This window comes from Myxocyprinus asiaticus, chromosome 30 (genome assembly GCF_019703515.2).
Source record: "Myxocyprinus asiaticus isolate MX2 ecotype Aquarium Trade chromosome 30, UBuf_Myxa_2, whole genome shotgun sequence".
NCBI classification, from domain to species: Eukaryota; Metazoa; Chordata; class Actinopteri; order Cypriniformes; family Catostomidae; genus Myxocyprinus; species Myxocyprinus asiaticus.
In genome coordinates, this window is record NC_059373.1 from 34,320,241 (window position 1) to 34,345,813 (window position 25,573).

At 38.1% G+C, this 25,573-nt stretch overlaps 1 protein-coding gene across 1 annotated transcript in view; it reads left to right on the forward strand.

Annotated features, from left to right (window-relative positions):
* The window catches only part of LOC127420947 (partitioning defective 6 homolog gamma-like), a 60,220-nt gene extending 41,229 nt beyond the window's left edge, over positions 1-18,991 (forward strand). Inside the window, exon 3 of the mRNA XM_051663600.1 lies at positions 15,928-18,991. Coding sequence (XP_051519560.1) covers positions 15,928-16,937 — 1,010 coding nt within the window. The 3' untranslated portion in view covers positions 16,938-18,991. The remainder of the gene's footprint in view (positions 1-15,927) is intronic.
* Positions 18,992-25,573: the final 6,582 nt, after the last annotated feature.

Genomic DNA, 25,573 nt, shown 5'->3' on the forward strand with positions numbered 1-25,573 from the left:
GCGGTTTGCTGTTGGATTTCTGTAAGCCAATTTGGCTTAAGGCTGCTAAAAGTGGGTGCAGGGGTGGACGTATTGTGGACGTTCATTTAAAGAAACAGTTAGACTCTGAATGGCGGAACATCAATGGAAGCCACATATATATATATATATATATATATATATATATATATATAGGTCAGAGACCTTTAAAACAATAAGCTCCCCCTCACTGTGAGGGCACCTGACAAATAATGGCCCCAGAGCCAAGGTTTTATCTCATTGGTTGCTCTTAGGGTAATGTGATTGGTGCAGCCTGAGACTCACTCACAGCTACTGACAACCAAAAGTGACAGGAGTGAAATATACTGAGCCACGTCCCAATTTGCATACTTATACTATTTATGTTATATAGTAGCCTACATTATGCAATAGTATAGTATATTGGGGAACTACTGTATGTGCTTTACTTATGATGGTAAAGTACCTTCTACCTACTTTTAGTAAGATGAGTATTGAGACATACTTCCACAGTATAAAATTGGGTCTTAAAACAGACCCCCATTTCATCTACTGTTTGTAATTGCAAGTAAGCATTAGCACTTATGTAGTTAAAGGGTTAATTCACCCAAAAATGAAAATTCTCACCCTCATGCCATCCCAGATGTGTATGAATTTCTTTCATCAGCAGAACACAAGCAAAATTTTTAGAAAAATATTTTAGCTCTGTAGGTCCATACAATGCAAGTGAGTGGTGACCAGACCCAGTGTTGGTGAGAAACGGATAAAAATGTAAGTACTTTTTTAACTCTAAATCTCCACTTTCACTTTTACATCTGAAAGTCACATCTTGTGCTTGTTTAGTTTCACTTACAATTCATTATTACTTAACTTATAGCTTCATAATTTTAAAAACTGCTGTGATAGCTCCAGCTTAACATTCCTTGGCACTTTTGTACAGCTGAAGTTTGAAGAGAACCATTGCAAAACTCTCCCTTTTAGTTTACACAAGGGCTTGTTGGCAATAATGTGTGAAAAAGCATGACAGATGCTCACTTTGAAAATTTCTGGGAATAGTACACCATTTGGTATCCTGTTTTCAATGTACCATGAATTGGAACTCATTAATTCATGTGCACTGTTTAGGATGCATAATACACAAATTGGGACACAGAACTGGTTTCAAATCTTCTATCATTGGCCTTCACAAGGACTACTTTACATGCACTTTAAAAGTTAGTTTTCAGTGGGACTAAAACAATAAATCACACAAGGCACAGTGAGGGTTACAGTGAGGCACTTACAATGGAAGTGAATGGGGGCAGTTTTTTAATGTCAAAATACTCACCGTTTCAAAAGTATAGCCACAAGATGTAAACAGTATGTGGTGAACACAATTTTAGTGTGATAAAATCACTTGCTAACCTTTTCTGTGTAAAGTTATAGCCAGTTTCACAACTTAATTGCAATGATGATGTAATGTCAACAAACCCTAAAACAACTGTAGAAATGGCGATTTAAACAAATAATACACAAGTGTGTGTATAGAAAAGCTATATTTGTGCTGAGTTCCACACAAACTGGTTTTCTCTCCGAGAAGTTTTGTCTCTTTAATTCTTTACGTTGAGTCCTTTAATGCACCGCTGATACAGCCATTAAAGCGTCGATTGTTCACTGTCGGACGTCAAATCCTCTGCTGTGGGTTATGTTCCTGTTACTATGCATAAGCCACAAGTTTATTTGGGAGGTTTTGTGGAGAGCATTTTTCAGGAGTCATTCTGCAATAAAAAATGTTTTATCTTAATAAATAATTTAGCAGTAAAAAGGCTCATCAAACTGTTGGATGCCTTAAGCTACATGTTGCACCCCCCGCAATATTTGTAATCTAACAGCTAAATGCTTTTGAATATGGAACAAGGATCACCCTGTGACTCCAAGCCCCCTCCAGTTTCATTGAAGTGCATCATTGCGCTTCCGGGATGCGCATAAGCGTTTTAGTGCCGCTCTGTATTGGAGCTTTTCTTTTTTCTTATTTTGATAGTTTTGCATGATAAGACATTATAGTTATTTCACCTACAAACAGGATCCATAAAAGGAGGCCTTTTCTGTTTAGTCACTAAGATTCTGGAACACCACCCATTCAAATGTTAGTTGTTGCTTGCCAGTTAGCAGAGACTTTTGTCTAAAGTGATTTTACAGTTCACTGATTATAGGGGCAGGTTCACCAGAGTAATCTTAGGTTAAGTGATTTACGTAAAGGCACAATAGTGAACAAGCACAATTGTGGTGGTAGTAAATCTACAATTCCTTGGGACTGAATCTGTAGCCTTTAAGCCAATTGTCAAGATCCCTAACCATTGGGTTTCATCCACATAACTGTGGGCATATTCACAGTAGAGCTTTTGGTGTGCATTCAAATCCATTTCAAAAGGGTCATTACCTCGCTACTGTATTAAACATCTGCAACTAGAACTCAGGGGTATTACTTGTGTTGATAATGCAAACACGTTATGATTCTTAGCCAAATAATACAATGTGAAAAGAGACTTATGGGGTCAGGAGTAGGGCATGGAAAAGAACTCTAGTTAGGACATGAACCATCAAAACTTTATACTCTTTCTGGGACCTACAGTACCTATTGGTTTTGCTTTGGCTCTGTCTATAACAGATTTAGTTCACTAGACCAACTTTGAAATTGTTGCAGCCCAAATGGACATATGGCATAAATGTATCTCTTTTTACAAGTCTGTAGGCTGCCTGCAAATCTCTGCTGCAGTGTGGTTCAGGAGTTCAGCTCTGTAGAGCGGTTGAAATGTTTGATAGAACTTTGGCTGAACTTGCTGAACTGTGTTTGTTAATTTGATACACTGCTTAAATCATTTTCTTATTCAGTGTTTTTGCCTTGTTTTCCAGTAGGTACCTAACAACATTTTGTGAGGTTTATGCTGAAAACAAGAAAGAAATCTAATTTCTAATGATATAAGAAGAATCAAATTTAATTCAAGATATATTTTCTGAAAACAAGTCTTAATACCTTACCATATATCTTGTTTTAAGTGATGCACTGAAATGGAAATTCTTGGCTAAAAATTGAAACCGAAAATTATTATATAAAATTAGACTATGTTTGGAATAATTGAACAAATTCTAAATGTTATTATTTGGAATGCACTGAAGCCACTTTTCTGCAACACATTTCAGAATATAATAGAGTAGATAGAGAACAATTACATTTATAAAAAAAAAAAAAAAAAAACAATTGTAGACTATTAAGAAAACCTTTATCATTACCTACTCTACTGGCGTAATCTTCAGTGGACATGAAGCCAGTTCCATTGGCACTTTTTATTTAACATTGTGTGTGGACCTGGAATGTGGAATGGATTCTTTAGTGGATCTCTCTTGTGTTCAGTTTAGTTGTGATAGGATATCACATTACTCTGTCAATTTAAATATTATTGTAATTTGTAACATATTGGGCCCTATTTTAAGAGCGCTTGCGCAAATGAGCGCAAAGTCAAGGGCATGGCCATGAAGATTTGGTATTTTTGTGCAAGCATGCACTAAGTTTAGGCGCAAGAGGGTTTGGCAAAATTGCACGCGCAATGCGCTAATGGGCTGTATCAAGTGGAATTCAGCATCCTAGTAAATAGTCCATTCCCTCAAGCACCAGTGATTTAAACATAGACAGTACATTCATAAGAAGTTAGTAGTGTAAATTGACTGTACTATGCAATGAATTAGAAGAATAGAAATATGGACACACTCCTTTTATTTGCTTAGAAAATGTTATACTCATCAGGATTGTGATGTTGGCTCCGTTACATTATAGGGATTACAAGTATTATTAAAAATTTTAATCTACTGACACACAAATCATTATTAGTATTATATCAACATGCACTTCACTTCGAAAAATTTAACCAAAAATACTTCCAATTTCAAATTAAATTTGAAACTAAAAAATATAATCAAAATAATGAAATGGTCAGACAAATCATATCAAATCCAAACATTTTATCCTTTCCAACTTCTTTTACCAGCACCTTTTGCAATGACTTAAAAATCACTTTAAGACAACAGGTGGAAAAATACCAATACAAATTAGATCATAAATAGAATTGTAAATATAAACATAATAATAATAATTGAAAAATAAACCATGAACCATTGATAGTTTAATACATAATTAAGACATAATTTGATGTTCCACTATTTTCAGAGTTTGGACATGAACTTTATTACCACCTGCTGGTGGAATTTCCAAACTGCAAATGCAAGAACTGAGTTCAGACTTTACACTGAAAATAGACCTGCTTTTGAAACGTCTTTGCACAATGACCTATTTCTCAGGAAAATATCAATTTGTGCTTTTTGTCATTTCATTAAAATCGGTATCGGCTCCGATACTGAAGTTTTTAGACGGATCGGGTATCGGTCCGGCAAGCCTGATCCAAATCCGATACTGTGTGTTAGTCATGTTTGTTACTGTCAAGCTCCAAAAATGACATAAAAGAACCATAAAAATGCCATTAAAGTAGTTCATAAGACTTGTGCATTAAGTCAATTGAAGATGTGCGATAGCTCAGTGAATCACAAAAGGCTGCGTTTAATAAGTAAATATATAAAATGCATGCGCAGCTCCAGCACGTTAGTGAATGGTGCTGCTGTGTTGACACAAACTCACGCACAGGCTGGTGATGCACTCGTGGCTATTTTTAGCCTTCACGGCGGTGCACAATATTTGAGCACTACTCAAGAACAGCATCATAGATGTAGATGCTCAATAGTTCGGTTCACTTATAATATTCATTTAGAACGACATTGGAGGTGCATTTTTCCAGAATTTGAATAAGAAGCGGATTAAACTACCGTGAACTTGCCTACAAACAGACACATACAGGACTTATTAGAGAGTTCAGAATGTCATAATAAAAGCGTGAGTGTTTAAAAAGTGCATGATTTAAATATATTACTGTTGTATTTAAAATTAAAAGTCAATAATAATAATGTTAATAACAATTTATTATTATTATTGTCATCTTTAGTATTTGTTTACAATTTATAATAATATTTAAGTTGAATGGGTTCCAAAAAATAACTGTGTGAATGAAAAGTGAGCTGATATCTTACAACTGAATTGAACAAAAAAAAGAGATCTGAATCCTTTAAGTCCAGATACAAGTAAAAAAAAAAAAAAAAAAAAAAAAAGCTGCTTTTCTACTGAAGACGTGAAGACTGGAATTACTGTTAATTTTGCTGCTACATTATCTAGTATACTAGTTATATAATAAAATGTTTCTTAATAAACTATACAACAACATTGGTATCGGCCGATACTGAGATTTCCGATATCTGAATCGGATCGGAAGAGAAAAAGTGGTATCAGTGCATCCCTAATTAAAATACAATACACCACAGTGTGTGTGTGTGTCAACAACAGAGCGGCACTCATTCACTAAAGTGCGCTACGCATGCAAACTGTATATTTACTTAAACACATCCTTTGCAATTTACAAAACTATTGTATGGCTTCAAATGGACTGCTTTTAATGGTGCTTTTAAAGGTGCCTTTAATGCCATATTGGAAATGGCTATGAGACACAATAACAGAGGATATCGCAGCACTAGAAAGTGCTCTTATTAATGCGCTAATGACCAAGAAGAGCGATCACTTCACTTCTATAGATGTGGACTGTAATGTTCAACATAAACAATGCTTTTCTCCACGTGAGTGCTTCTGTTACCGAATTTTACCGTTACCGTTCAAACAGTTTCTGTGCAAATTTCGGCTAAGATTTTCTGCCTTTTGGGGGGCCTGGGTAGCTCAGCGAGTACTGACGCTGACTACCACCCCTGGAGTTGTGAGTTCGAATCCAGGGTGTGCTGAGTGACTCCAGCCAGGTCTCCTAAGCAACCAAATTGGCCCGGTTATTAGGGAGGGTAGAGTCACATGGAGTAACCTCCTAGTGGTCGTGATTAGTGGTTCTCACTCTCAATTAGGGCGCGTGGTGTGTTGTGCGTGGATCGCGGACAGTAGCATGAGCCTCCACATGTGGAGTATCCGCGGTGTCATGCACGACAAGCCACGTGATAAGATGCGCGGCTTGACAGTCTCAGAAGTGGAAGCAACTGAGACTTGTCCTCCACCACCTGGATTGAGGTGAGTAACCACGCCACCACAAGGACCTACTTAGTAGTGGGAATTGGGCATTCCAAATCGGCCAAAAACTGCCAGAATTCTGGTGTATCCCTAGTTTTAAGGCTGATTAGATTTTTTTTTTTTTTTTTTAACTGGAAAACAATACAAAAGCACAAACTTTTTTTGTTTAGAAGAATATATAAATATTTTTTTTTAATTACAAAATGTATATTTAATATCATTAGATAAAAACTATCACTTTGGTTTTCTGGAGTTCTGTGACTTTTCTGTGACTTTTTAATGGTTTGTGCTACCAGTCAAAGAGCTGTGTGACATCTGTTTGAGTGATTAATTGTCTCTCGACACATACGTGCTACACATGAGGGTCTTCATGGCAAACAGAGGCAGTGGAGCAAGACGCTATCGGAGATCTTGGCACACATTTTAGCAGCTCTCATTCAGGAAGTGGGTTGTGAAAGGGTGTGTGTTGAGTACAGGTGTGGAAGACCAGCCTGAACCTGCCCAGATCTTCAGTACACTTTCTCAATAACAACAGTGTGAAAGGGGCTCGTCCTGACAAGAGACAAGACATGACTGTCCCATGTGGCCAATGCTTCTGGCATCAGCTATAAGTCTACTTCACATATTACTATAAGTGTGTTAGTGTCCAAAAAAAAAAAAAAAAAAGCTGACTTGCCATGTGTCTTTTCAAATAACAGACTCCTGGTACTTTCACCTGCGAGTCTGTGTTTTCATGTGGAAATGTGACTCCAGACTCCCACCAAAAGTAAACAAAGAAACTGGTTAATCCAAAAGTGTTAAAGTTGCCATGAATGCTGTATTTTCTTGTTATTTATGTAAAGACTGCTGCTTCATTTTCTCACAGACCGCAGTATAACTCGAGGCTTAGACTCTCCAAAGGAGTAAATTGCAGTCAAGGCATTTCTTACTGTGGTTTGGAATCTTTTTCACCATGAGTTTCTCAACGTTGTTTTTTGCCATTGTGAACAGTTTACACTTTAAAGTAGGATGATACTATGTAGCTTTACTGTTTCCAATCCACAATATCCTCTACCCTCTTTGCTGACCATTGCTGCAGCAAATGATTTTCTTCTTTTTGCATGTTTTTAATTGAGGTCTTTAAAATGGGCAGCGATCAAAGCAACACAAAACATGGTAGAATATATATACATTTTTAATCCAACACATTTTACACTGACCCAGTAACAACTAATATGCATCTATTAATGTGCATGTTCTTAAATGAAAAAAAAAAAATTGTTTATAAAGTACTAATAAATTTTACTAGCATGGCTTTTACTAGCATTAAATGGCCTCAAAGTTAATAGACATGGACTAAAAGCCATAAAAATGGATTGATTTCATGGGGTCTTTTATAAATGTTGTAAATTGTATAAATATATTAATAACCAAAATACCGAAATTATTTGGTCCATTTATTTAATTTTTTTTTTTTTCTGAATCAAAAGTAGTCTGTATCTCCAACCCCCACCATTTTAACCAAAGGGCATATTCTGAGTTTTCTTTCCTCCACAAACTGCTTTAAGGGGACAGATTGTAGGTGTCATTAACACCTTAATCCTCCCTCATTCCTGCTCTCCCCCCTAAACCTGGTACTGTTTGGTGTAACCACTGACAGTAAGAGATTAGAGAGCATATCTGGAATGTCTCACTTAGCAGCTTGTTGGGGTATAATCTAAAAACACAGGATGAGGTCAGAGCCAGATGACCTCAAATCACTGATGAATGAAACACGGCACGTGACCTTTATGGGAACACTACAATAGTACAGTGTTGCAAATCGGTATATTAAACTGGGTGGTTTAGAATAGCAGGGACCTTTCCACTTGGACAGCAGTGCAGTTGTCTTCTATAAGAAAATATTGGCATTCAGAATTAGCAAAACAACGATCTCTTAAGTATCACCTTGCCATGGTAGAACATATTTTATAATATACAGTTGAAGTCAGAAGTTTACATACACTTAGGTTGAAGTCATTAAAACTAATTTTTTAACCACTCCACAGATTTCATATTAGCAAACTATCGTTTTGGTAAGTTGTTTAGGTCATCTACTTTGTGCATGACATGAGTAATTTTTCCAACAGTTGTTTACAGACAGATTGTTTCACTTTTAATTGACTATATCACAATTCCAATGGGTCATAAGTTTACATACACTAAGTTAACTGTGCCTTTAAGCAGCTTGGCAAATTCCAGAAAATGATGTCAAGCCTTTAGGCAAATGGCCAATTAGCTTCTGATAGGCTAATTGACTAATTGGAGTCAACTGGAGGTGTGCCTGTGGATGTATTTTAAGGCCTACCTTCAAACTCAGTGCCTCTTTTCTACACATCATTGGAAAATCAAAAGAAATCAGCCAAGACCTCAGAAAAAAAAAAAAACTGTGGACCTCCACAAGTCTGGTTCATACTTGGGAGCAATTTCCAAATGCCTGAAGGGACCATGCAGCCATCATACCACCCAGGAAAAGGAGATGCACTCCTAGAGATGAACATAGTTAGTGCAAATCAATTCCAGAACAACAGCAAAGGACCTTGTGAAGATGCTGGAGGAAACAGGTAGACAAGTATCTATATCCACAGTAAAACGAGTCCTATATCAACATAACCTGAAAGGCTGCTCAGCAAGGAAGAAGCCACTGCTCCAAAACTGCCATAAAAAGCCAGACTACAGTTTGCAAGTGCACATGGGAACAAAGATCTTACTTTTTGGTGAAATGTCCTCTGGTCTGATGAAACAAAAATTGAACTGTTTGGCCATAATGATCATCATTATGTTTGGAGGAAAAAGATGATGATTGCAAGCTGAAGTACACCATCCCAACTGTGAAGCTTGGGGGTGGCAGCATCATGTTGTGGGGGTGCTTTGCTGCAGGAGGGACTGGTGCACTTCACAAAATAGATGGCATCATGAGGAAGGAAAATGATGTGGATATATTGAAGCAACATTTCAAGACATCAGCCAGAAGTGAAAACTTGGTCACAAATCGGTCTTCCAAATGGACAATGACCCTAAGCATACCTCCAAAGCTGTGGCAAAATGGTTTAAGGACAACAAAGTCAAGGTATTGGAGTGGCCATCACAAAGCCCTGACATCAATCCAATAGAAAATTTATGGGCAGAAATGAAAAAGCGTGTGTGAGCAAGGAGGCCTACAAACCTGACTCAGTTACCAGTTCTGTCTGGAGGAATGGGCCAAAATTCCAACAACTTATTGTGAGAAGCTTGTGGAAGGCTACCCAAAACGTTTGACCCAAGTTAAACAATTTAAAGGCAGTGCTACTAAATACTAACAAAGTGTATGTAAACTTCTGACCCACTGGGAATGTGATGAAATAAATAAAAGCTGAAATAAATCATTCTCTCTACTATTATTCTGACATTTCACATTCTTAAAATAAAGTAGTGATCCTAACTGACCTAAGACAGGGAATGTTTTCTACAATAAAATGTCAGGAATTGTAAAAAACTGAGTTTAAATGTATTTGGCTAAGGTGTATGTAAACTTATGACTTCAACTGTAATATGCATTGTGGCTGCTTTGTATTTGCTTAATAGCCCAAGTCAAAAGAGCCAACCCTTAAGTCTCTGTGATATTCTTGTTCCTTGATATGACTCTGGTCCTTCTTTCAATTTAGGTCTAAGCTATTTTTTTATTTGTTATCAGGTTTTGTAAGTCTGATTTCTTAAAGTAATAATGCACTTTGCCTCAGCAAGCTGCATGATTTGAGGTATTTTACAGGTCTGTAGTACACAATGCGGGAGTTACGAGCTGATGTTTAATAGCCTTAGCAAACACCACTAATAATGTTTGAAATTGCACATTCATAATTACATTGACTCGCTCAGAAAATCACAAAAGTGTGAAAATCATTCAGACAATAGTCATTTAATCTTATTGAACTATTTCCAAATATTTATCAAGATATTTTGAACTTGATCAAATCAGAGATTTCTACTCATCATGAATGTTCCCTTGCTGTACTCTGGGTTGGAAAAGGCCTTTTCACTGTACAGATGGTGACAGGTGGCTACAAACATGAGGTTTACATCACCAAGCATAGCAATGCCAAAGTCTTTCTCCCTATCCCTTTCCCCCCTTTTCATCTGTTTGCATGCCTCTCTACATAACTGTGCTCGAACCCACTGCATTTAGGGTTACATCAGCAGAATATGGTCCTGCACAAGCTTTGATACTGTTATTAGGTCCAGAGACCACAACAAAAGCTAGAAATGGTCCTCATGAGGTCTTAATTAAGGCCTGTTTTTTGCCTTTTGCATCAGTTTTCTCTTTTGTAAATGGGATCATAAACACAGCACAACATGTAGAGGCCAACTAGTTCATCCTGAACCATGTCCTTTTTCCTGACATGAAAGTCATCCTCAGATCCCCAAACCTTTTCTTACCATTTTTTGTCAGCAAATATTTACTTTTCAGCCTTGGAGCTTATGTAATTGTATTTAATAGCTTTTGTTTACATCTCAGTGGAACTTACATACTGGCAAGCAAAGTGGTTATACCATGGAATGATGTGACATGCTTGGTTATGTGATGGGTTTAAAGGACTGTTGGCAATCATGTCCTAAACTTGGCCACACTTGCTGAACATATGGTGGGTGGAGAACAAGGTTAAACACTAAGCATATGTTTTCATGTAGAGATGGTTTGTGTAGAGCTGCATTTAGAAGCATGTTAATTAGAATCAGAAGTTGAATGGTGCAGTGCACATACTTCACCTGTATGTTTGAGATGTGGGCTGTGCTTAATAGAAATTTCCATACATAAATGTTCTGGACTAGAGCAGACATGATGGAATGTCTTTTATACTTTTGACAACTTTTGTAGTTTGCCAACCAGCGAAAAATGTTGAAAGCAGTCCTTATGGGACATTGTAGCAAAATACACAATATCAAATGAGGATATACAGAAGAGAAGGTAGGGGAACTTAACTTACCGACATAGTCTCCACCCTTTATCTTAGACCTCTAACGTCTTCCAGATGTGTACGATGGCGCGGCAAGGGTAAAACCGTAGGAGTGTGTAGATGCCTGAATAGAGAGCTCTGCTGAGTGTGCACTAGTGAAGGGGGGGCTTCCTCCTTAATCTCTCTCTCTGCTACAGTGCGTAGCCAAAAGCCATCTCTCCACACATCCAGGGAAATTGGAGTGCAATAGCTTAAAGCAAAAACAGACGCCCTCCCTCTACAGATTCTCTTAGGAGGTTCAGTCTGAGAGGACATAAAGGCCAAAGTATACTTGGCGCATCCGCGTTGCTGATCGCTCTGCGCACAGTATGCGTGATGTAAATTTCATCATAATCCAATCCGCACGGCCTGACCGTGCGCCGGCCAGTTTTTCAGATTTGCATGCGCCGGCCATTGACTCTAATAAAAGAGTATCACAAAGAGGTTGTAGTGGGAATGCTTTAAACACATTCGTATTCACTCGCAGTGAGGAGAGTATACTCACAAATGCAACGCAGTCGACCAGGTGAGAGCTGATCCGGACCACGCAAAAACAAAAGCTTGGGCCTTTACACTGATCCTGCACAGTGGTGAACCCTCGAGTACCCAATATATGCAGTTCACCATAGAGTTCCCTTTCTTTCACCTGCTTCCCCAGACATGTATATTGGTGATGTCATGTAAAAAAAAAAAATGTTTTGTTTGTCGGTGCTATATAGTCTTCCCATTGCAGGATGAATGAACTTTCAAGCGACAATGCAGGGATTTATCATGCAGAATTGTGTTAGCGCAGTCTGTCTCACTGCAAATACATCTTTCTTCATGCCTTACTGTTTATAGCATCAGTGGATGACTCTCACCAAAACACCAATTCTTTAGAAGCACCAAGTGACACCGAGCAGAAAAAAAAAAAAAACCCAGACAGGAATTTGGGCAGGGTGACATGGAAATAGGAAAATATATGTCAAATTGACAGTTTTTCCAGAACACACAGGAGGAAGTGCAGGAGAAAATGGGAAATTAAACTGTGTTGGGAGGCATAATGATTAGTCGTAAAAGTCTTTTGACTTCCACTTTTATGGGCGTTTGTAAAAAGCCAAGATAACTTGAAAAGGTACCTTTCAATGTTGAATTTAATGAGAGGTGGGGCAAAATGAACAAAGGCCCAAGCCTTCACTCATTGCTCTTTCCCACACCCACACTTGGGTGTCCGAGGGGGACCGCGCTGCTACGGTCAACTGATGGATTACACTTCAAACGCGTTGAGGGTTATCTTAGTTAAGATGCAAGGTAATTTAAGCATTCCTGCGTGGTGGAATGTAGGGTCTACTCCTGCCAGGCTCACACATCCCATCTCCAGTGACCCCTGACTCAGAGGCCTGATCCCTCCTCAAGGGTCCAGTCAGGTGACTGCAGTACCAGACACAGCACTGATGTAGCAACTATTCATTCAAGTTCATTATTCCTGATTGACAGCATTTGAGCATTTCTTCCACTGCTTTCTATTTGCAGAGTTAACTCTTTGCAGTCTTTGTTTACTTTGTTTCTGTCTGTGAGTTTTGTACTGTGGAGAATGTTACTCTGTTGATTATCGTGGGGGTATTGGTTAGTTTGTTTATTCCTTTGTCTGTTTTCACATACAATTTAGAGCAATTCATCAACTACATAATTTAATATACTTAAGGCTTTTTTTTCCTTGTACTCATGGTTTTATTTTGAAGATGTTATAGCTCTTGGGTAAGCTGCAGAATCTTTATAAAAACATCAAGCAACTTGACTGCTTAAGCTATGAGGCCATCAAGCCATCAGACATTTCCATAAAGTTTGAGTTCTGTGAGCTTCGCTGCTTTGGTCTCAAATGATTTTTTGCTTTGTAACCACAAGACAAGTTATGGTTTAAAAGTCAGTGTTTCCCAGAAAAAAAAAATTGACCAAGAAAAATCTGGTTTTGTCCACAAGTTACAATTGTGGACATATCCATGAACCCCTGAATTCAAGAAACAGCCATATACCTCATATTTAAATGCGTTTTTAAAGATTTGATTTGGTGAACAGAAACTCATTTGGGAACGGCTTGGTCTGGGATGAAACAAACCAATCCGTTCTTGCAAATATTTAGCTTATAATGCTTCAGTGATGCAATCCACAATTCCCTTCAAGTAGAAGACTCTGCCCTTTAATGAAAATTAATTAAGCAATATTGATACCTTTCTCCAACCTAGGGTCTTTGCTTTCTGTCTGGTAGGCACTGGCCCATTCACTTTCTTCTGGAAATGTCTGGAAACAGCCGGCTGCCCTTTGATCAGTGAGCTGAATTTGTTTTCCCATTATGCATCAGTGCAGTGTGGATTACTTTTGTCAGGAACAGTTTGGGTTGGAGACTGAGTAGCTTGCCTACTCTAACCTCCAATGGGACTGAGCAGGGCTGCCGATATAATGGGGGACAACTGGGCCTTTTGTATAGGGCCAAATAATTTCTAACTACAACCATAGGACTGAGAATGAGGGCTCAAAGGATCCACTAGAGCTGCAACAACAAATTTAGTTATCAGTTAGTTGGATATTTGCGGTAAGCACAGAGAAGCCCCGTCATTGACGTCACTTTACAGCCCAGTGAAAAATGTGTTGCATGATGAAACTCATTTGAAAGACAACAGAGACAGAGTTGAAGCAGAGCAAACACAACCCAAGTAGTCCAGTGCACGAGAGCACTTTATAAACACTTCACTTCAAGATCATAATAAGCATAAAGCTTTATGAGGACCGGTTGCTGCATCAGGTAGCCTACGTTGACAGAGGGCGTGTGCTCTGAGAGTTGTTTCTCTCCAGCGCATCATTTACATTTTACTGCTGATTTCAATGTTTTAATAATGTATACATGTTGTGAATTCAAAATCAAGCGCATATTTCAGCATATTTTGCAAAACAGTTTGTTTTTACCCCAAGTGAGGATCCATTAAACTTTGATGTGTGAGCGAGCTCACACATTCGTGTCAATCAAACCGATTGCAATGGAGAAAGGGAGTGCGATCATTTGGATTAAACCATGCAACATCATACCAGGATTTCATTTTCAATGTAATCAATTGTGCAGCTTTTCATGGATTAAAAGTGTTTTGGTTTCTCATCCTCATGTAATACATTGAGCATTCTGAGCAGGATGAGACTTTTAAGCACAAGAGTAAATCTCCATAGGGTTTAGATGATTGTACTATGTTAAACTGTATATAATGCTGAATATAATGTATAATAATGCTAACAGTACTGATATTTGTAAGTCCTCCTGATAATGCCAAATACACATATTTTTGAAAAGAAAAGTTTAGAAACATGTAATCAGTGACAATACTATTCTAAAACCTACTATATTAATTTAAAATACTTAATGTATGTAATCATGACAGTGTACAAGCATGTATTTAACATAATTATGGCTGGGCAGAATAATTAATATTTCTATTCTGGTGTCACTATTGCCCTCTGTTGGATTTTTAGTCATACTCCAGTACTTTTTGTTAAGTTTTACAAGTAAAGGAAAGGAACTGTATTGCATATGTCCTGAAAGTAGTAGTAATAATAATAATAATAATAATAATAATAATAATAATAATACATTCAAACTTAACTTTTCATGACTCAGGCTTTGTTCAAAGTTTTGTGAGAGTAAAGAATCGTGAATTCATTACTGTAAATCGAACCAAATCCTTAAGCCCTTTATCATTTTATTATTATTATTATTATTATTATTATTATTATATTTTAATAGAATAAAGGAAAAATAAAAATAAAAATGTATCAGATTAATCAAAGAAATAACCGAAGATTAATTATCAAAATAATTGTTAGTTGCAGCCCTAGAATTCACTTTGCAGACCTGTCTAGCTGTGCTGGGTCCATGCTTTGGAGAGAACCGTACCCTCCTAATCAAGGCCAGAAGCAGAAATACTTAAATGTTTTTTCTATCAAGAGACTTGCAGTTGTGGCTGAAATTCCAGGACATAATAAAATCCTGTCTGGACTCAATCAAAATAATCAGGCTGCCACAGAGCCAACATAAGAACAACTGCAGCAGGATGCTTTGACGGCAATTCAGAAGCTTTGTAAAAGCATTTTTAAATAGATTTGAGAGTAATTGAACAGAAGGTTAGTATTTTCTTGCCTGTTTCTGGAAAGTTGTGTGACTGCTCAGAGAGAAGCCTTATTAACCCAACTTGTGTTTCCTAAATTAAATCATTAGCAGACTCGCAAGGAATGTTGATAGGAGGCAAGCAAGGTACTACATTGAGGCCTTATCGAACATTATGACAGGCCTTGCACTTCATTTTGTGCCCGCTTTTTTTGAGAGGACTTGGAAATGAACTTATGGCTCTGCACTGCAAAACCTTGTTTGCACTTGATATACTAATCTACGGTCTTCCAGTAGCGTGGAGTTTCTGCAGAACTTATTAGCATATCAGAACACGCAACTACCCTAATCTTACCTAAATACCTTCAACAGAGACTTGTGCTGTGTTCCATCAGCAGTTGAGGTTGTTTTGTTTTTTATTTGCACTTGTCTTGTCAGAAACAATCCTAATCTGTTAAACATCTGAATGGTATAAAATGTCTCGTCTGATTAGGTTTGCATGCTTGTTCTTGTCCACAACTTTGTGAAGCATTACATTTTACAGTATTACAGCTGAAGTTTGTCCATATAAGTCATGCTATGTCATTAGATAATAAAACTTCAGTTGTAATGAATCATAATTTCTGCCTGTAATCCACCCCATCTTAAAACATTGTTTTTTATGACTCTTGCAGAAGAGGTTGACTACAGCAACTTTGGCACCAGCACACTGACCCGTAAAAAGAAGGCTGTTGTCACTCTCCGCAATGACCTGAACCGGAAGCAGCCACATATCTGCATTGGCATGCCTCAGGACTTCCGTCCAGTCTCATCCATTATTGATGTGGACATCCTTCCTGAGTCCCACCGGAGAGTCCGTCTCTACCGGCATGGCTCGGACAAGCCTCTGGGCTTCTACATCCGTGATGGCACCAGTGTCCGTGTTACACCCCATGGTTTGGAAAAGGTCCCGGGTATCTTCATCTCCCGCATGGTCCCCGGAGGCCTGGCCGAGAGCACAGGTCTGCTTGCTGTCAATGATGAGGTCCTGGAGGTCAATGGCATCGAGGTGACCGGGAAGACGTTAGACCAGGTAACAGACATGATGATTGCAAACAGCCACAACCTTATTGTGACCGTGAAGCCGGCGAACCAGCGCAACAACGTGATGCGCAGCAGTCGCACCTCCGGCAGCTCGGGTCAGTCATCTGACAGCAGTGGTTCTGTGGGCTACCCCGCCATCACTGCACCCACCGGTGCCACCGCCATCAGCCATGGTTATAGCCCAGAAGATCTGGAGAGTGATGAGGAGTCAGACATCGTAATTGAGAGCAACATCAAGCGGCCATCACGCCGCTCCAACGCCTCGGTGGCTTCGACAGCATCCCGGTCCCAGATGCAAACGACTGCAACTGCCCCACCCAGCCCCCCTACACGACCCCAAACTAGACCCCCATCCACCGTATCGACAGTGTCTTTCCATTCTCAACCAAGCTTTAATGGCACAGTGCACAACAATTTGAGTTACAAGCTTCACAAGGACCTTACCCTCCAGCACCACCCCTACCACAGCAGCAACCCCACCATGAGGGGAAGCAACAGCAGCCTACACAAAATCCTCAGCAGTCTGAGGACAGACCCCCGTCACAGCCTGGCTTTACCCAGAGGAGGGGTGGAGGAGGATGGCACAGTCATCACTTTATAATACACACATTTGCATATTTGCAGGCCACAAAATTCAGCCCCCACCCTCTTCCCCTTGAGACTCGGCCTTTAAGCCTTGGACGTCAGACTTGACTTTGAACCTCACAGACTTTAAGGGTTTTGTAAAACGAATAATTTAACAGAAACATTATCTGGAAATTTTACTCTTTTAAATGTTTGCTTTCAATGTGTTATGATGTCTTATCTGTCAAAAAAATTAATCCAAATTAGTGGTGTGTTTATTTTCCCAAGTGGAGACACTGATTTTATCACGTCTATCAACTTTTTGTTCTTGTTTAGAGGTTACTTTTAATCATGTAAATGTCTTCTGGGACCAGAAATTAGGTTTAGTCCTGTGTGATGTCATGTTTTATACTGTTTACAGTTCATACCTGAAAAAATTTGCCCCTGGTGTAATGGAAAAGGCTGACAAAAAATTAATTTACACTTAATCTGCCACAAACTTTTTGTTTGCCCTGCCTGAGCTATTTTCCCCCAAGTTAAAAAATTGGATTAATATTTATTATGAATTTCCAGAAATTAATATTTCTATTGAATGTTTTAATACCTTAATACAGTAAATAGCTGTTTTGCGAATACCTCAACAATTTTTGCTTGTAATATTTAACGTTACTTGTTTCAAAGTTACAGAAGAATATTGTAATTCCACAAATTATGAAAAATTACTTAATGAGATTCTATCATCTTAAGATGTCTTAAAACATATTCTCATCCCTTGTTTTAAGTAATTTATTTTTATTTGTTTGGTTTAATTAGATGGTTTCTTGTGGTTTAATTTGACTGCATTGGAGTGCAGTGCACCATCACATTTAGGTATTTGACACATTGATGTCTTCAAAAAGACCTCTTGACTTAAGGAGCCCAGTGGAATGAGTAGTGGTTGGTTCTCTTTTTTAGTCACACATATATTGTCACCTCACTGTTAATGAACCCTTACCTCTGACCCCCACTAAGATAACAACAGCTGAACACAAACCACAGAGTCGTAGTAGTCAGATCTTTAATGTTGGATTAACATTTTAATCCAGCCATTTAGCATACTTCAGTCCAGTCAGATTTAAGGCATTAAATAGGTTCATCTGAGTCTTATCATCTTTTACATTGGGAATAATTATGTTTTGAAGCACACTCCAGTAGTGTGATTAGGCTAAAGTAGTATGCTCCTCCTTGGGGGGTTTCACTTTTTACCTGTCTTTCAGAAATCTGTGGCATACTTTTCTGTGTCATTTACCACTGTGGATATACTTATATTCGTTTGCTTTGAGGTTGACTGCATTGTTGTTTATCATGTTAAAACAAGGACTTTGATATTCAGCATTTTTGTGGATATGTGCATTTGTGGAGTCCCTACTACAGGCACAATTTACCCAAACCATACAAACTTAGTATTTGGATCTGACCACTGGAAATTAAATATTATGATGTTTAACTTTGGAAAAAAAAGCATCGTGCATGGAGTAACACGTGCACATTTGTCGAAAAAGATGTATTGTAAGTCGACATCTGCTGGTCACTCTGGGAACTACCAGTACAGTACATGGATTGTCTCTCCTGCATTCTTTTTTTTTTTTTTTTCATTAAACCTTTATACTGATTTCTTGGTTAATTTTTATATTCATCTGGTTTAACATTGAATAAATCTACTGGAAAATTCAGAACAAAACTAGATTAAAACGATTATAAAAGAAATGGGAACAACGGATTCTCCCTCAGTCATGATTTCAGTGTCATATTTCTGTTTTATCCTCCCATGTTGTAAAAAATAATGCAGAATGTAGAATATTATTTGATGGTTTAACCTGATGATGTAGGGTAATATTATGTGTCTTAAAATGCTCCTGAAGGTTTAGTCGTAACAGCCAAGGGTAAACTACATTTAAAATGTTTGTTTTCAAGCCCTTTCAATACAAAAATACATGGAACATGAGAATATTGTCTTTTTTTTTTTTTTTTTTTTTTTTTTAAACTGATGTCATACTTTTTTTTAAAGGATATAATAAATTCTGAGATGGACAAATGCATTCTTATTTGTTTACATTCCTAGTTTTGAGTGCTATTAAAAATTAAGTTTGACATTTTATTGCACTGCAGTTTCCTTTTAATGTCTATTAAAGCATATTTAAAAAAAGTTCATTTTAAATGTAATTATAGTTTAATAGTTATTAATATTTCAGCTTATTTTAATTATGTAGTTATTAAATTAATAATTATCAAAATTAATACATTTTATTCATTAATAAATGCACGTTTATTAAATGTTAATTTCATACAATGTTATTTATCCATTCATAATATATCCATCCAATTTTCTGAGCTTAATTTTGTATTAATACATTTTATTATATATGCGTTTATAAAATTTCTATCTATCTATCTAGATAGATACACTGGCGGTTAAAAGTTTGGAATAATTTTGCTGTTTCGGAAGGAAATTGGTACTTTAATTCTTCCAAAGTGGCATTCAACTGATCACAGTATAGTCAGGACATTACTGATGTAAAAAACAGCACCATCACTATTTGAAAAAAGTCATTTTTGATCAAATCTAGACAGTCCCCATTTCCAGCAGCCATCACTCCACCTTATCCTTGAGTAATCATGCTAAATTGATCATTTGGTACTAGAAACTCACTTGCCGTTATATCAAACACAGATGAAAGCTATTTGGTTCATTAAATGAAGCTTAAAATTGTCTTTGTGTTTGAGTTGCCACAGTATGCAATAGACTGGCATGTCTTAAGGTCAATATTAGGTCAAAAATGGCAAAAAAAAAGAAACAGCTTTCTCTAGAAACTTATCAGTCAATCATTGTTTTGAGGAACGAAGGCTATACAATGCTTGAAACAGCCAAAAAGTACATCAGAGTCTCTAGTTTGAGAAATGGACGCCTCACATGTCCTCAGCTGACAGCTTCATTGAATTCTACCCGCTCAACACCAGTTTCATGTATAACAGTAAAGAGAAGACTCAGGGGTGCAGGCCTTATGGGAAGAATTGCAGGAAAGTGGGCAAAGAAACATAGATATTGGACAACAGATAATTGGAAAAAAGTGTTATGGATCTTAACCCCATTGAGCTTTTGTGGGATCAGCTAGACTGTAAGGTGCGTGAGAAGTGCCCGACAAGACAGCCACATCTATGTCAAGTGCTACAGGAAGTGTGGGGTGAAATGTCACCTGAGTATCTGGACAAACTGACAGCTAGAATGTCAAGGATCTGCAAAGCTGTAATTGCTGCACATGGAGGATTTTTTGATGAGAACTCTTTGAAGTGGTTTAAGAAGTTCTGATTATTTTTTTTTTTTTTAAATTGTAATAGTAATTTTTCACGTTATTTATGTCCTGATCACATTGTGATCAGTTGAATGGGGGGGTCCAGTCATTTCAACAGAACTTTCATTATGTTTTTCAGTTGTAGGGAAACAAGTAAAAAGTTAAAATCTGTGTGACATGTTACATTTACATCAGTGGATCCATTCATTGGCACATAGAACTTGTAATAAGTACTCTATCATGTAGTGATGATTTTGATTAATATCAGTGATAAATCTTTAATCTGTTTACCAAAAAGATTCGTTCCGATCAAGTTAATTGATTCATTCATTGTCCATTTTTGCATATTAAGCTTTTGCACCAGTAGGCGATGCCAAATGAACATCTTTTACGTTTTGAACGATGAAAAAGCAGAGTATTAAAATTTGCATCCCAACAATTCTACTATTTTCTAATTCTACTACTAAGAGACTTCATACGCAACATAAGTGTTTCCCCACAAATGACAACAAAGAATATCTATCATATTGTGAACTGCTGAGCATTAATTTGTATCAACTTATACAAAAAAGACAATACTAGCCTAAAATAATAATCATGAGTTTGAATAAAGTCCATATGTCATTGCAATAAGTTGTTTATCACTCCATTTAATTCATAATTCATCAGGTCCATTTTCTTGTTGAACGAGATTGCCGAATTGACCAAACGACTTTCCTCCTCCTCTCCTTGAGTTGTTCAGCAGATCCTGGCTAATGATGACTGATTCATTCATTTCTTTCGCAAACAAATATACCAGTACTTTCAGTTCCTTCATGAATGAGACGTCTTATCTTGTTCAGACTCAAACGACCGACACCTACTTCAGTGAAGGGACGTGTTCGTTCAGCAGATGAAATCAATGATATGCTCCTTCACAGTCCGCACTCGAATGCTACTGGCTCACGCTATGCACCTTATGCGCCACAGAATCTAGCGCGCAGCCATTTTGAAAATTTTGTCTCGGAACTTCAGTTCTAGCGGTTCTAGATACCTATTTATGGTGTTGATGTCAGTGTGTTATTAGCTATCGAGTGGATTTACAGGTTATAGAGTTGTCAAAAGTTATCATGAGTATTTTAAAGTGTTCAGGGGATGTAATAACAACTGGCAGCAGAGTGGGGAGGTTTTAAAACAAGTATTTCATTCAGAAATGCACAAGATCCTACCTTCACACTGTGGACATACTGATGTGCCTCATGAAACTCCAAGAGACAACACAAAGTCATTCAAAATATCTCATACAACACCTCTGACCATCTTCTCATTTCATTCACACATCGTGTTAAAGGTAAGCAGATTTTTCAATTATTATTAACAATTTTTATTGATTCCATTCAACAAATTAAATAAAATGCAGAATCAAATTATATAAAATGAAACCCTTCCCCCGAACATTACGTTTTACGAAACATGACGTTTTTTTAGAATCCTAGCCCACACTCCCTCCTCCAATACCAAGATTAAATCTTTCTCCTATAATCTCTTGAGAGAAGCTGAAGCTCTGTCCCCCAGACTCTGAATTAGCAGGGAGTAATACACTGATGCCTCATGACCTTTTCCAAAAGCAGTAATCACCACTTCTAGAGTATCTGCCGCTTTAGGGGGATAGTACAAAAATAGTACAGAGCAGGAGGTGCAGCTGTAAATACCTAAAGAATTGAGACCTGGGAATCCTAAAATGTTGAACCAGATTTTCAAAGGATCTCAACACTCTCATATAGGTTACCAAGCAAATTAATCTCCCTCACAATCCACTCTGTCCAGCAGAAAGGGGACTTATTAATACATAATTTTGGGTTCAGCCATATGCTCGAGGCAACATTTAAATAAATGTCAGAATTAAACACTCTGGACACTTTTGCCCATAATGAGTGCAAATGCGAGATAAGGGGGTGTAACTTAACTTCTCTGGTTAGTTTAATAGAAAGGTTTTGCAATGGCGAAATAAGGGTAAGAACTTCCTGTTCAATACAAAACCAGGGAGGGGCTCTCTCAGGTAAAAGCAACCAGTGAGCCAAATGTCTGAGACCAAATGCATAATAATAAAACAAAATCTTGTGTAGGCCTAGCCCAACTTTGTCTATCGGCCTATGTAACTTATTTAAATGTAATCTGGGACGTTTACCATTCCAAATGAAGGACTTCGCTATGCTATGAAATTGCTTGAAATAAGAGAGAGGGATATCTATATGGAGAGACTGTAGCAGGTAATTGAATTTTGGAATACAATTCATTTTAATAACATTAACCTTCCCAATCATAGATAAATGAAATGAAGCCCACCTGCCCACATCATGTGAAAAACTTTTTATTAAAGGGTCAAAATCACACAAATTTGCTGGGAATAAAATACCCAAATACTTAATGACCTGTTTGGGCCACTGAAAGGCGCCCGATTGGAAAGCCATTACTGGGCAGTATGCTGTCAGAGCCGAAGCTTCGGATTTAGACCAACTGACTCTGTAACCTGAGAATTTAGAAAAGGAATTAATAATTCTGTGGAGGCAAGGCATAGATCTAATAGGGTCAAAGACAAATAATAAAATATCATCTGTGTAAAGCAAAAGCTTATGCGCCACGCCACCACCCCTGGAAAATCCGCCTCCATACATACTTTCTAATGTATGGGTTCGGGAACACTTTTATTGGGTGGATTAAGTTACTTTATAGACACCCGGTAGTGGTGCTTCAAACTAATGGATTAATTTCAGATTATTTTAATCTGAATAGGGGCACCCGGCAGGTTTGCCCTCTTTCCCCCTTATTGTTCTGTCTTCCCTGGAACCATTAGCAGCCGCGGCTGGGGAAATAAGGGGGAAAGAGGGCAAACCTGCCGGGTGCCCCTATTCAGATTAAAATAATCTGAAATTAATCCATTAGTTTGAAGCACCACTACCGGGTGTCTATAAAGTACCCATACATTTCCAAAATCTTAAAAAGATAATCACATTCTGCTTTATAAAATGCCTTTTCAGTGTCAAGTGAGATGGCAGCGACCGGAGTCTGATCATTCGCCACTGACCACATGATATTGATGAAACGTCTAATGTTATCAGAAGAGTTACGGCCCCGAATAAACCCCACCTGATCTATATGTATAAGTGGTGGTGGTGTAGTGGACTAAAGCACTGACCTGGTAAGCAGAAGGTTGTTGGTTCAATCCCCACAGCCACCACCATTGTGTCCTTGAGCAAGGCACTTAACTCCAGATTGCTCCAGGGGGATTGTCCCTGTAATCAGGGCACTGTAAGTCGCTTTGGATAAAAGCATCAGCCAAATGTAAAAATGTATAAGAGATGTCATAATTTTATTGAATCGGTAATTTTTGACAATATTTTAACATCTAGCTGGATCAGGGAAATTGGACGGTAACTCTTACACTCGTTTGGATCTTTGTCCTTTTTAAGAATCAGACTGATCCGGGCTTGTGTCATGGTTGGCGGAAGCTTTCCATTCTTTAATGATTCCGTATAAACTTCTAGCAAAAGTGGAGTCAGTTCTGTAGCATAAGATCTAAAAAACTCAGTGGGAAAGCCATCTGGCCCCGGAGACTTGCCTGTAGGCAAGGCCTTAATTACCATGCCAGTTTCCTCCAAGGTTATTTCAGAATCAAGATAATTTTTTTGCTCAGTCATCAGTTTAGGAAGTTTCTAATATCCTCTTCAGTAGACAAAGATGTGGAACTGTAGAGATCAAGATAGAATTCTTTAAAAGCATTATTAATATCTGTGGCTGAGGTAAATATTTCACCACCAGCAGATTTCACTGAGGGAATGGTAGAAAAAGATTCTCTCTGTTTTATTTATCTAGCCAGAGGTTTTCCTGCTTTGTCCCCCGACTCAAAGTATGACTGTCTTGCCCTGTGTTGGGCCTCATGTATTCAGATAGAAGACAAAGGCAGGCCTAACAGTCGTAAAACCTAACTCAGCCCCCACACATTCCATGTCGTAAATTTTACTGATAAAAATCGCGCCAAAATCAAACAAAGGGAGTCCAAAACAGACTACAGATCCATGAAGCCTTGCTCACTAAAGGATCGAGCGCTCAACCCCTATTGGATGAGGCACACAACAGAACGTCCCTCAAACATGACATCATCAGGACTTCAAATAATTCTGAAATGCTTCCAGAGTTGCTTCCAGCGACTTCTTTCACCGAATAAAGACGTAGCTTTTGCTGCTCTCCGGTGCAACCTCATGGCACAAGGGAGTAATGTCCGACTTGAAACTGTGGCCATACAATCTCCATCTCGCTGGACGAGTTGAGATTACTCTGTGTTCAACCAAATACTCTAACAGATCCGAAGGAGACCGCTGAGCAATTGGCATCTTCATCCGTTGGCCTACAGAAGTGAAGAGATTAAAGATTTCTCTTCCATCTTCAATCAAGTCGACATTTCTGAGTTCTCCGCCAGCCCGCCGAGAATCAACAGCCGTACCGCCCGCCGACAGCGCGAGGAAACGGCCTCCCGTCATCACCCAAGCCTCAAGGAACCGGGTCGGAGTTAAAGGACGGAGGAAAACACATTCTACCTGTGTCCTCATGCGATTCAAGTAAGAGGCTACGTCTGGGCAGAGATAGAATATTATAGCGTGTTATTCTAGTGTTTCAAGGTTTTTGCTTGTACAGTTTACGGACCGCCATGTCCGCTCATTATTAATACTCAGGGTATTAATTATCACGAATTTGTTTGCTGTATTGTGGTCCAATCAAATTGGATTGTTGTGCATTTTCACCATCGCAGGTGAGACAGAAACTGAGTTCATCCATTAGAGTCAAATAACGCAGGACTTTCACGAGCTCCGCTCATAAAACCGCGTCTCTGAGTGATGAACACGGCTGCTTTCTCTCCAGCTATCGCGAAATCAGCTTTCGGGCTGTCACTTAATAATCTCTCTCTCTCTCTCTCACTAACCACACTGACACACACACACACACACACCTTATGTGTTATAGGATTATTTTGATTTCCATATCTAATCATATCACTGTTTAGTTTGTAGTTGTAAGTCAGAAGTTTATTGACTGCATTGTATTAATTATTAATTGATATTACTGCATAAATAAACTTTGTTTATATTACAAAGAGAAGTGTTTTGGTTTGTTTTGCATACACCTGTGTCATGCTGACGGGATGTCAGTGCTCGGATTCAAACCTTCATTCATTGTTTTTTTCCCAAAAATCGATATTCTTCGGATGTCGATTTTCCTAAGAAAACAATCTAATATTGAGACTGTTTTACTATTTGGTTATTAGTCCCTAATTCCAGGGTGGTGCCCCGTCAATGTTAATCCTTATTAA